A 12,519-nucleotide genomic window follows, 5' to 3' on the forward strand; every position below is an offset into this window, starting at 1 on the left:
CTGTGCATCAGCTGGCTGTTTCTGGTGCAAGTGTGTTTCCTCATCAGCCTCCTGCAGGACAGCAAAGCGGTTCTGCGTGGGGACAACAGATTTAGGGGGAAGCTCCTTGCCTTTAATTGTCCTTTTCCTCCTTTTTTTGTTGTTTTTTTTTTTTTTGTCACTAATTCCTCCTTCTTTGCTTCCCCTCTAGCTCATGCAGGAAAGAAGGAGGCCGTTAACCCGGGAAGCTGGGAATTAGTGACAAAAAACTAATCCTGGGCTACAGGGAAAGGGTGTTATACAGTGAGTGGACAAAAAGCACTGCCTGTAATGCTCCCCCACCTTTTGAAGCTTCAGTGATCCTCATAAGTCTCACCAGAGACACAGTAGTTCTGCATTCCACTAGAATATCTGATAGCTGTGAATCCAAACCGGACTGTCACAGGAAAGAAAAACCTCAGTCAGAGAAGCTATTTTGTTAAAAGATTTATTTTAGAAGGCTTATGGTTTTGGACAGCTGCTTACTGAGGCACACAGTCCACACAGGTGTCTTCAGAGCATCAACTGCCCCAGGAAAGTTACCAGAAAAGAGGAATCTGCTTGGTTCCTTCCTCAGATGAGATCACATCACCATGAAGACCAGTTTCCAAGCAGCTGCCTATTGCTCTGGGGTATGATTTCCAAATTCATAAAGTAAATAATAATAGAGCCTGTATCTCAGCTGCTACTTTTTGTTGTTTTCCTTCCCAGTTTTGCTCAGAGGATCAAGTTAGTGACAAGAAAAATTACATCTCTGTGCTTTGAAGCATTACAGGATAGTAAGATTTCTGCTACCACAGGAACATGAACTCACATGGAAAAGAAACACCACAGGCAACAAAATAGCATGTTCTTCTGTACAGCAACTGTCAAACCAATGCAGCCACCCCAGTCAAATTTGGAACCCAGTCATTTTTTTAGAGACTATTTGAAGTTTCAAACAATGGTCATGAAACCAAGAATTCCTTTATAGGAGCTGCATTGTACTTCATGCTGTCAGACATGATGCTGTCACAACTGAGATGCTCTGCCACTTCATATACCATCTTCTTGTTAGGACTTCACAGCAATCCCTCTGAGTCCCAAGATCACCACCTCCAAAAATTGATACATGTCACTGTTTCTGCACCAGCACAGCACATACTTTCATTTCACAAAGCTTCCATTTGCTCTTGAATTCCTCTGCTTTCCAGGGAATGGTAATGGCACCAGCAGTACTACCCCTCCTCATGGTTCAGTGAATGACAGTGAGAAGTCAGGTCCACAAGAGGCTTTCCTGGCTCCCTGCCAAATACACGTGGTTTCTCAGTCCCTTCTCCCGCAGAAGTGCCAAGTATTAGTCTGTGATGCAGGATCATGTTTAAGGCATTACAACAGACATAACTGAAAGGACTAATTTCAGTTAATGTATTTCCACAATAAGGTGAAAAGAAAACAGTTCACCGGATTAAAAACAAATAGTTTGAGTGAAAGCTATTGATCTAAATCAATAAATCTAAAAATCACTTTTCTTAAAACCTGTTACTAATGAGAGGTGAGGCTCCTCCAGTTCACAGCTGATAGAGAAACAGTTCTTTCCCACTACCACCTTTAGCAAGGTCCACTTTAGAGTTGCTGGTCTCTGAATTTTGTGCTTTTTCAGTCCTTCTTTGCTCGACCTTTGAAGCTATCCATGACATGGAGGGTTCCAAAATACTCCATAAGGAGAACAGAAGCTTTCACTGGTAGGATGCTGTAAGGCAGGGAAGTTGAAGAGAAGAAAGAACATTAACAGATAAACAAACCAGAACAGACATCAGTAGAGTTGTGCATTTTTATCACAGAATTAGTTTTACCTGGCAAATACTAGCAAAGACAGTATACTCTCTAGAATATACTACCACTGGTCCTCTCAAAATATCCCTTACACTCCCTTGGCAGCCTGAGTTATTAGGCAGATCAATTTCCCAGTCTGGCTTGCACCAGTCAGAAGTGCCCTAATGCTAGAGCAAGACACCAGATACACAGTTACCGAGAAGCAGGCCTAGTCTCTACAGCCCACAGTAAAACTATAGCAAATGGAGTCAGCAGGTCAAAGTTAGACATTCCTGTCACTGTTCGGTGGTCCAAGGGCAGACTGAAACTCTAGAGATGAGAGAAAAAAAGAGAACTCCAGAAACGCTGGTGTGAATTTTCATTAAGTTCTGCCCGAGCGGAAGCCTGGTTGGCACTTTTAGTCAAGCACATAGCTGAAACATCCCTGGGCAGAAAAGAGAGAGAGGGAAAGAAGGAGAGGCATAACTTACTTTTTTAAAGCGAAAAAGAAATAAAGCACACGTGGTAGCAGCAATATTTCTTGGTCCCTCCGAACAGCAGTAATTATCTTCTCAGCCACATACTCAGGCTCCAGATTGGGAAGCACATGCGGCCACCTGGAAGAGAAGGCATTTCTTACTATAACAAATTGCTTTGGATTGAAAAAGCAAATCTTTTACTCAAAAAGTCTCGATTTTGCAGCTAGTCAACTAAAAGAAGAAATAAATACCACAAATCCTATGAACAATAGAACCTTCATTATGTTAGAGGGTGAGTAGCCACTGTTATTTCCCCCTTGTATGATCTCGTAACACAAGCAGTCCTCATATTAAGACACAAGAGGCTTTTATTCAGCTCCTCAAATTCTGTCATTATACAAACATTCTAGCAAAGCTATGCCACTGATTTCAGGAGGCGAATGGGGGTTTAGAAAACAGAGAGGACAGCTGGAGCATTTGGCTTCTGCAGAGGAAAGGACACCAACTAGGTTTCACATTTCAGCTTACATGAATATCAAAGTACCAAGGGCTTTGCCATTTGGGTTGCCCACTCACTGGATAAGCACTGTTAACACCCACCTGAGGCCCTAAAAATAACACAAGCAGAGAAAAGCCTAGATCATGAATTTCATAAGGAAATAGGAGTATGCAACATACTGAACATGCAAGTTGCATTAAAAACCTCACACAAGTTTACTCACTTAGCGCTACAGCCGTCAAACATCCCTGTGTTTATGAAGTAAGGGCACACTATTGTGGTTTTAACACCAGTCTTTCCCAGTCTTCTCATCTCTAGATTAACTGACTCTGCAAAACCAACAGCTGCAAATTTACTTGCGCAGTAATCTGTAAAATAAACAAAACATTGCACTTAAACATTTTAATCTACTAATTAAACTTCACAAAACAGGTTCAGTGAGTCCTGCCACTGAATACACACACAGGAGCTGTAACATGACAGAGAACCAGGACAGAACTATGTTCTAGCAAGTAAACTATCCCACCACAGATTGGTGTTTGTTTGTTAACAGTATCAACAACAGCACTATACTTCAGAAATTATATATACACAGTACCTGCAGGAAATTACTGTCCAGTAATAAAATACTTTACAACAGAGTAACAACTGTTTTCAGGTTTAAGTTACAAACGAAATTTGCCTTTGACGTGACTCACTCCTTTACTTTCCCCTTCCTAAGTTAACTGTTGTTTCTAGACCGGCAGACAAAGGGTTTCTCATCACATCCTGGCAAACCACCTTTCCACTCTCTACTGAACAATAGCAAATGAAATGATCTTTTCATACCAGACCTTATCTTTGAATTCATGCACTAGCTTCTTGCATCAAACTCAAGCTTTCAAGACTCTAATGTGGTTTCAACTTGAAACTCAATTTGTCTTGATTATCAATGCCTTGAAGCTACATTTGTTTTACTGCTATGTCACCTTATTTCGTTTTCCTCCCCCTTTGCATACACTTTTCAAAATGCCTTCTGAGTTCGCCCTAACCTCACCACTTTCTTTCCATCGCTGTGTGGGCTGTCTTGAATGAATGGCTGAGGCAGAGAATGCAAAAGGAGATACCACACCTGGATTTTAGTAGTTCTCTGAATCAGGGAAACCCGTACAGGGCTCTGCTTAGCTTGGGAACATGCTTGCCAAAACCAAACCACCAAATGGCCTCTTCCCTACCAAATACCTGCAGATTAATTTTAGTACCACTGAAGTTCTTGGTTTCCAAAGCTCTACATGGCTCCTAGATATTCTAACTGCCTTGGCAGGAAACCGTGTTTCACAGCACTGTGAAAACTCATTCGAAAGGAATGGTCTGCTTAAGGTCAGCTAGTTTGAAAGTCTGACCACTTACCTGACCTGTACGCAAAGACACAGAAACTCGAAATTAGCGTTTAATTTTCGTGAGTACTGACTGCAGAGCTTAAATCAAACTAATTGTCTAGGTGAATAATAGCTTTAATACAGCACCTGAAAGAAGATTGACTCCAGTCAGTCCCGCTGAACTTGCAATACTAACCAAGTGTCCATGGTTAGAGGCTATCATGGCTGGGAGGAAGGCTTTGTAAGTCTGCAACAGAAGTCAGAGTTGCAATGAAACACGTTACTAAATAAGATACGTGCTATAATATTCTGAAGGTGTTGTTTATAAAGAAATTCTCCCTACAGTTTAAATAAGGGGGAAGGAGTTTGTTGTTTGAACTCTAACCTTCAGCTACTAAGCTGGGACTTTCCAGGCCACACCAGTACCACTTTCGCCTCAACACCACAGACAGACTGTAACTTGCTGAAAGCTAAACACACAGCTTCAGCTAGTTGTTAAGTTTCTTTCAGCCTAAAGCTCAGCACTGCAATGCTTCAAATGAGAATTAAGTGTTCACTGTGAATTTTGTAACATGGCAAAACTCTGAATTTCACTTTTTCCTTCTATTATATTCATTAAATCTTTGTGATTAAATTTATTTATGAAGAAACTGAAGCATGTTCTAGTATCTCCTTTGCAATTATTTATTATAGGAACACCACATAGATGACCTGCCTTCCCTGGAAGAAAAAGCACATTAAGTTACTCATTTTGGACAAAAGCCCCACTTAAGAGCATTGTCTGAACATGTGGTATTTCTTACTGAAACTATTATAACCACAAAGCAACTAGAACACAAGCAGAACTGAAAGCTTCTCTGTTAGTAGAGAACAGCAACTTTTAGGCTGAGCCTCCTTCATGTCAACTAATTTTGAGATTATGACTAGCTTCAGAATTCAGCAAATGGTAAACTTCAATCTTAAGAGCATTTCTAAATATGAAGCAGTTTTGCTTCTATCTACCTACCCCAGAAGTTCCTAAGGGACCCGTTCTTCCACTCTTATTTTACAGACTTCCATAGAAAGTAATTTCTCATATCATTTCCAAATGAAGTTACAAGGATCTATATATCCTTGCGTATTCCTCTCAATTCCAAAAGGCAAAATTAACACTGAAAACATATTTAACCAGTATCTTAGCATGTATATGTAAAGTGCAGGTATTACCCAGAAGTGTGCCATTATGTTCACTTCCATAGTTTTTTCCACAAGCGAATCTGGAGAATCAATAAATCTCTTCCCAGTTACAACACCAGCATTGTTGACTACAATGCTAACATCGCCAACTTCTTTTTTAACCTAAAACAAAAAGCCTCAAGATATAATGCAATAAATACAAAAGATGCCTTCTAAGTTTTACGTATGAAAACATAACAAATAGAAATACAGCATGTATCAACTCGAACTTCTTATGCTTGTTACAGATCCAAATGCCTCAGGTTCTTTCTAGAGCTGAGCTTACAACTAGACTTAGTCTGGAGGTATGAAGTCCAACAGCTCCACACAGGCTTCTGCTTTCAGCAGCTCTGGCTCTTGCTGTGACTGTTCCAGACACGTTTCTACTGCAGAGAGTTTAACTAACACAACACGTATTTCGCTACAGCAAACCATCTTAAAACCAATGGGCAATCCTGTTCATAAGGCCATTTTTATGCCACGCGGTGAGGCACAGTACATAGATCCTTGTGCAAATTCACCAGGATGAGGTACATCAAATACACGAGGGCTCCAATATCTAAACCTCCACTTGTGAGGTTCCTTGTGTTATATTCAAATCCTCTTATGTTTTCCACAGAGCAACCTGAGCACAGAGAAAGCGCTTGCACTGTGCCAGCTTGCACAGTACTTGAGCCTTTTGATGACTGCCAAGACACTCAGCCCAGGCTCCCCCACTCTGCTTTGAGGCAAAGTCTAGGAGACCTTTACTGAGTCTTTCCCGTAACTGCTGGGAGAGGTGAGCTTGTCAAAGCTCTAAACCTCCCCTTTGTGCAGTGCAGGAAAGTATGTTCCAGCTTATCTTCTTAAACATCTTTTTCAGGTACAAACACTATTTCCTGTTTGTTTCTGCATTTATATTTATGCTTTTATATTGAAGTTTAGTAGTGAGCAATTACTACAATTCCCAAAGACCATCCCTAAACAGCTTTCTAAGAACCACAAACCCCTCCAAACTGCCTACAAGAGGTGGAACAAGCACTGGGTGTTCTATAGGCAGTACAAAATACCACCAGGAAGCATGCTTCTACTGTAGCTCCTCTGCAAAGGAAAGCATTCTGAGAAAAGACAAAAACTGGCTGCAAGCTGTCAGCTTGACCAAGCAGCAAGAAAAGACAATGGATAAGCGAAAGAGATGATAGGCAGGAGATCCTGGAAGTAAATGTGAACCCAGATGTCATTTTGTAACATAATGAGGAAAAGACTTCTGGTTCTTCCAAAGTAGCAGGATCAAAACACCCATAGAGTTACTCCCTCTTTCAAAGCTCTAGATTCTTAAAAGTTCAGCTGAAGTCAATGGAAGGAGAAGCAGGTCAGAGAAGGCCACATTCCTTTTGGGGTTGGGTACTTCTGGAACAAGGATATTAAGTTTCTTGACAGCCAAAAGCTGTTCATCCTGGTGGTACAGGAAAGGAACAAGGACACCATCATGTGCAGAGCTTTTTAGTTTTCTCCCTAGTGGAATGGCTCTTCCCAGGTCTCTGTGTGGCTGATGAAGTATCAGAAGTAGGTATTTAAGGTACACATACATTTTGTATTGGCTTTGAGATTGTTTTACTAGGCACAAAGTTTTTAACCATATCCTGCCCTGTGCATATGAATTTAGTTCACTATAGTCATGCAAAACTCCAAGTCATTGCATGAAGCTGAAACATGGGGGGGAACAAAACCTGGAACCACGCTGCCTCATCTTGCAAAGCCCGACACTGAACACTATGATCCAAAGTCTACTGCACTGCATTAAGTGAACAATGGCACCAAGCACTAATACTAGAGTCTTGTTGTCAACCAAGATAGGAAAGTTGTCAGTATGATTCTATATCAGTTGTCAGTAGGGCATGATATTTCTGAAATAACAGTAGTAGCGTCTTCTACATGGCTCAGCAGGATTATTAGCAGATTAGCTGTTAATGATCTGCTGACAGAAGATTGTAAGTGAGCAATCATGCACTGAGACCCTCTTACCACTTCTTGTGCTAGGCTCCTGTCTACCTCTGGTTTTATCATCTCCAATTTGTGTTACATACTTTGCTACACCCTCTTCTGTTTGGCTAGAATGGCTCTGCTACTGCTTTCCTCCATGGGACAGAAGGGCTAGCCCTCGAGTCCTGAAAACTGAAGGTTAGTTTCTACCTTCTTCATTCCAGTGTCCTTCACACTGGAATACTCCCTCCTCCTCCACTGCTCCCAGCTGAGCAGGAAGCACAGTTGCAGGGCTGTGGTGAGACATGTGAAACTACTCCACAGGGACAGCAGCTGTGCAACTCGGGTGGCATAACAAAGCTGCACAGGGGACCAAGGGTGACCAGCATTACCAGGATTACAAAACCAACAGCATCATCCTTGAACAAGCTTTAAGTCATGCATAAGCTCCTCTTATCAGGAAATTTGTTCTAGTCATTTTTGCAGATATAAAAATGCAGAAGCCTGAAGCTTCTTAAGCAGCACCAAAAGAGGAACTTCACTGCAGCCAACAGATGTTCCTGAAGACAGCTGAATCTTTATTGTTTTTTTAAGAATTCATCCTCAGGCAAGCACTCACTGTGGAAGCTTCCCAGTCCAGCAGTTATGTTTAGCAACATCTTAAGCAAATGAAGACAGGTTGTTATAATGGAAACTGTTAAGCAATTTAGCTTCTGGCAGTTCTACTTGTCTGCCCAAAATATCTAACCACGTGCTATATTTACAAAGCTCTTCAGAAAGGAAAGTACAAAATATGTAAGACTTTGGGATACATTTATTAATTCTGATAAAATGAGTCTGCAAACATCTATTTACAGCCATGGAACTATGTGAAAATTGCCAAAGCAGTTAATCCTTTTTATAATGTATGGTCTTTACGGTTAACTTTTGGTAAAGGGCTGCCAGCACTTGAAATACTGCTTTAGCTTCAATAAGCTGATTTTCTGCACTTCACCAGTAAGATCTTGCTCAGTAGTTGAATGAACGAGAAGCTGCTCAGTTGAGCTACTGAAAAAGAGAACCAGCTCTTTTTATTTTTAAAGGAGCAGAGGTACACAAGTCAACCCAAAAAACAGTATTATTGAAAAAGGTAGCATGTGAAGTACATTCTGAATCAATCGACTTTAATCTCTTGAAGTCACTAAAACTTACCATACATATGTGCATGCACTCATCTTACAATAGCGTCAAAGCCACAAATACGATACTTTACCTGATCAGCTACTCTGTAGACATCCTGCCTGTTGCTACAATCACAGACATAGCAGTGCACTCTCACCACTCCATTTTCTTTGACCAGTTTACTTGTCTCCTTAAGCCCCTCTTGATTAATGTCCCAGAGAACCACTGTGGCTCCAAGGCTGGCAAACTTTAAGGATAAGAGTCTCCCAATGCCACTTCCTGCTCCTGTTATTAATACTATTTCACCACTAACACTCTTCTTCCGTTTAGGTACAATTGAGAACACTAGTGACTCCAGCAAGTAATAGACAAGTAGTCCAATGACTTTGAATGTTTCCAGGAAGAAGTTCATCTTGAGAATACTTCTTCAGATACCTGCTAAAAGAAAAGGTTTTTCAGACAGGTTAAGCTGTAAAGAGAAAATACAAACATCAGTATTTCAAAATGCATTTTCAGATCCATTCTACATATTTTCTGTAGCCTGCTTCTGAGTGTTACTTCAAAAAGCTATATAGGTTTACATCTGCACATCAGACACATTTGTCCTTCCTGTATCACCTCCAGGTTGCTTCAACCACCCTCCAGAACACAGCACACAATTGATTTAACATTTGGCAGAGGCAGGAGACACCTATCCCCATCTGCTTCAGCAGTTCCCTATTCGTCATGTCATGGGTTTCCATCTCTGCTCTGCCAGAATGTGGACTCAAAAAGTGATTGCTGTGCCCTGAACATCTTAAGCAGAAATTCATGGCAATTACAAATCAAACCTTATGGCTTGATCAAAAAACTTTAGATCTCACAGGCTAGTCCTTCAGGTCAGGAAAAATTCTCCTTTTGGGACTACGACATTTTTGCTTTGGAGGCACTCCTTGTAATTAAGAAATCATATGCAGACCAAGTCACAGTCTCAACCCTGCTGACAAACTGCCAGCACAGGAAGCTTCAGAATACAATGTGCTTGAAAAGCTCCAAACCACACCTGGCTGTCACTATTTGCTTATTGAGGAGAGCCTACTTTTAAAACTGAACAGTATTTTGTTTAGGGATACACTGCAAAGCTATTGAGTTTCTTCTCTTCACCTCCCTGCATTAAGCAAATGTCCTGGGCTTGAATCTCAGGTATGCATTAACTTCACAATCTGTATTCATCACGGTAATGCTTACACAAAGCAGGAATTTAAGTCCTTGAAAGAATGCTATTTATTTCCCAGTATATGAATGCTATGGTTAAAGCACATTTTAATTGTTGACTAACTGTGGTTTAACTATGGATTAATATCTTCCTTCTCAGCTAAAGGTAGAGCACTTCAACCTTTAGCACTGCACTCCCAGTTGGAACACATCTCTTAGTTAACACTGCTATCTATGTGTATCGGTAATCATGTTTGACAAGTACCAAAGAGATAAGTTACTTAGATCTCTGCTACTCTGAGCAAAGTTCATGAAATTCTGCATGTGGACATACAGGTGTTATCATGAGTCTCTGGCTTTACACGCAGGAAGCAAGGCAAGACCTGAAAAGGGACAGGCCTCTACTGGAACACAGCAAGTTATTTCGGAGAGTTTTGTGTCAGAAACATTAGGACATCACAAAAATATTCCAGTAACAGAAAAGCATTCATCAAAACCTTAGTGGGTAGGGAAACAAGTTCTTTCTGAAGAGAAGTCACAGAAGTCCCTTTTTAAAAGGGACAAAATGTGTGCAGAGGCAGTAACACCAGTAAGAAATGGAAGAAATACCAAATCAGCACAGGAATATTTTTCTAGAGCCAACACTGACATTTCCTGCAGTAAGCTCACATGGAGCTGCTACAGATATAAACAACACCAGGGCTGTACAGGAAAAGTGTTACTAAATTTCATGTGCATCAAGAAACCTGCAAGTTTTTGGAAACAGAGTCCTTCGCTGGACCTAAAACAGAAGCAATAAATAAGTAGTTGCTGAATTTAACTTGATTACACCGACTCAGCACACTCTGAAAGCAGACTGGTATCTCTGGAATAGATAAGAATGTTGTAGTTAATCCCTATGGAAAACTAAGGGAAGCAGTTACCTTCAAAGTATAATACACAATTTGACCTAAACCCAGTTTAGAACTTGGGTTAGCCATTTATTAAACAAAATAATGAATTAGGCTTGCATAGGGCAGAGGCTGATTATATCTTAGGGAAGTACTGACTTTCTTTTAGAGAAATAGAACTGGTTTAGGCATACAGACCACAGGGGACTTTCTGTTAGATCACCAACTCCGCACCCTTCAATGAGATGCTTAATTCCCACTGACACATCTCTTGCCAGCCCAGCTTTGACTGGGCCAAGAGCCCTCCATTCTCACTGCATTAGCACTGCTAATTACACAGCTACTGTAACCAAGCATATCCATAGGCAATTACATTAGCCAAGGCTGATTTTGGCTCCTCAACTAGAGCAAGCAGGGATCTGTTTACAGGTGAATTAACCAAGGGTACCTTCAGCACAAATAAGATCTCAGATCCCTTCTGATAACACATATTGTTTTTTAATATGCTACACCCAAACAGACATAAGTATGGAGAGCTTTTATATTGTAGTGAAGCATCAGAGGATTTACAATAGCTTATCACACAGATTTCTTTTCAAGCACAAAAACTTTGCCAGCACAGACTTGCTGGTGGGTGTGCTAATGCTTACAGCGAGGCTCTTGCAGACTCTCAAGTGCTCAGGAAACACAAGGGCAGCATTAGGGCTGGCACCTGCACCACAAAACACTTCTGCTACCCAAAGGGATTAAAGGTTGCTCACGCAATCATCTGAGTGGAGCTTGGCAAGCACGAATTTACTCATTGCATCTGCAGGGTTGGGTCTCCCCAGACCCATCCTGGTCCTGTGCCATGATACCCCATCCGCAAACCGCTGGGCAGCCCTACTCTTCTCTGCTAAGCACACTGACGCCACCAAGCCCCAAACCGCACGGCAGCTCTGAGCAGCGGCGATCCGCTCACCGCTCTCTCTCAAGCCCGGGACCCACGCTCCCCACCTCCCCAGCACCGGGACGGCCGCGGGTACCTCCGCCTGTGGAGCTGAAGGACACAGAGGGCACCCCACCTGACCGGCGCGGCGCTCGCAGCCCCGCGGCGGCTGACAGGCTGCAGCAGTAGGAAACAGGCACGACGGTTCCGGACGGCGGGGGACGGGCCAGCCTTTATGCCGCCTGCCCGCCCCGGCGTGGGGCTGACCGGAAGCCCGGGGGCGGGGCGGAGAGGAAGGGCGATGCGCTCCCGGCACCGGGAAGCCGAGCCGAGAGCCGTAGCTCCGCTGCTGTTGTTCTGGTCGGCGTCGGGAAGGGGGCTGCTGTCCGGGGCGGCGGTCGGGGCGCTCGGCCCCGTTGGCTCCTGGCTGAGGCTAAGGCCGGGGGAAGGGCGCAGGGCTCAAGGACGGAGCAGCTCGTTGGGCGGGGGTTCTCGGGCAGCTCTCTCCGCTTTCTCTTTAAAGACAGCAGCATTTGTAACGTGCTTTCGGTTTTGAAGAGAAAGAGTCTCTGTTGGGAGGTGATCGCTGCGGGCAGGCGGGTTTCCTGTGGCTGGGATAGATGCGTATTGCGGGGCTGGTGCAGGAACGATCCTTACTTTGCGGCGAGGGGCTCAGGAAGACGTGTGTGGCGGCCGGAGAGGTGCCAGTGGGTGAGGATAGGGCACGCGGCGGCCTCGGAGGAAATCTGGAGGAACCGGTTTGGCAGTACTGAGCTTTGGGAAATACGGGATTTAGGGAAGCCCGTGTAAACAAGCCGCTATGCTTTGTGTGCTTGCCATTCTGTGTAAGATCTGCACCCGAGGGTATGCTTTGGGTATGATGAGATCATCTGGCCATGTGAAGCCGTGCTGCACGGAAAGGGTTTCGCTGGGGTGAACGGGGCCCTTCCAGGGTGGTACCCTTTCCAGGGTGTGAAGGAGACCTGGGCTTGTGAAATGTGTTCTAGCTATAGTCAAGAGT

The 12,519-nt window shown here is 43.0% G+C and overlaps 1 protein-coding gene across 5 annotated transcripts; it reads right to left on the reverse strand.

Moving 5' to 3' along the window:
* Positions 1–450: 450 nt before the first annotated feature.
* LOC136008687 (epidermal retinol dehydrogenase 2-like) lies at positions 451–11,985 on the reverse strand. Of its 5 annotated transcripts, none has more exons than XM_065668312.1 (7): positions 11,635–11,985; positions 8,578–8,921; positions 5,355–5,486; positions 4,296–4,395; positions 3,014–3,158; positions 2,304–2,429; positions 451–1,750 (listed from the first exon to the last, which is right to left on the reverse strand). In XM_065668312.1, exons 2-7 carry the CDS (start codon positions 8,896–8,898, stop codon positions 1,657–1,659), a joined length of 918 nt encoding a protein of 305 aa, XP_065524384.1. In that variant the 5' UTR covers positions 8,899–8,921; positions 11,635–11,985; the 3' UTR covers positions 451–1,656. The 5 variants fall into 5 exon arrangements, with proteins under 5 accessions (XP_065524384.1, XP_065524385.1, XP_065524383.1 ...); XM_065668313.1 differs by having other exon boundaries at positions 8,578–8,924; XM_065668311.1 differs by having other exon boundaries at positions 11,596–11,985.
* Positions 11,986–12,519: the final 534 nt, after the last annotated feature.

The sequence above is a fragment of the Lathamus discolor genome, chromosome 2 (genome assembly GCF_037157495.1).
Source record: "Lathamus discolor isolate bLatDis1 chromosome 2, bLatDis1.hap1, whole genome shotgun sequence".
NCBI lineage: Eukaryota > Metazoa > Chordata > Aves > Psittaciformes > Psittacidae > Lathamus > Lathamus discolor.

Coding starts and splice junctions, on each gene's coding strand:
- LOC136008687 (XM_065668312.1), bottom strand. CDS start 8,898: ATGAACTTCTTCCTGGAAACATTCAAAGTCATTGGACTACTTGTCTAT. Junction 5,487..8,577: donor TCTACAGAGTAGCTGATCAG/GTAAAGTATCGT, acceptor TTTTTGTTTTAG/GTTAAAAAAGAAGTTGGCGA. Junction 2,430..3,013: donor TTTGACGGCTGTAGCGCTAA/GTGAGTAAACTT, acceptor CTTCTCTTCCAG/GTGGCCGCATGTGCTTCCCA.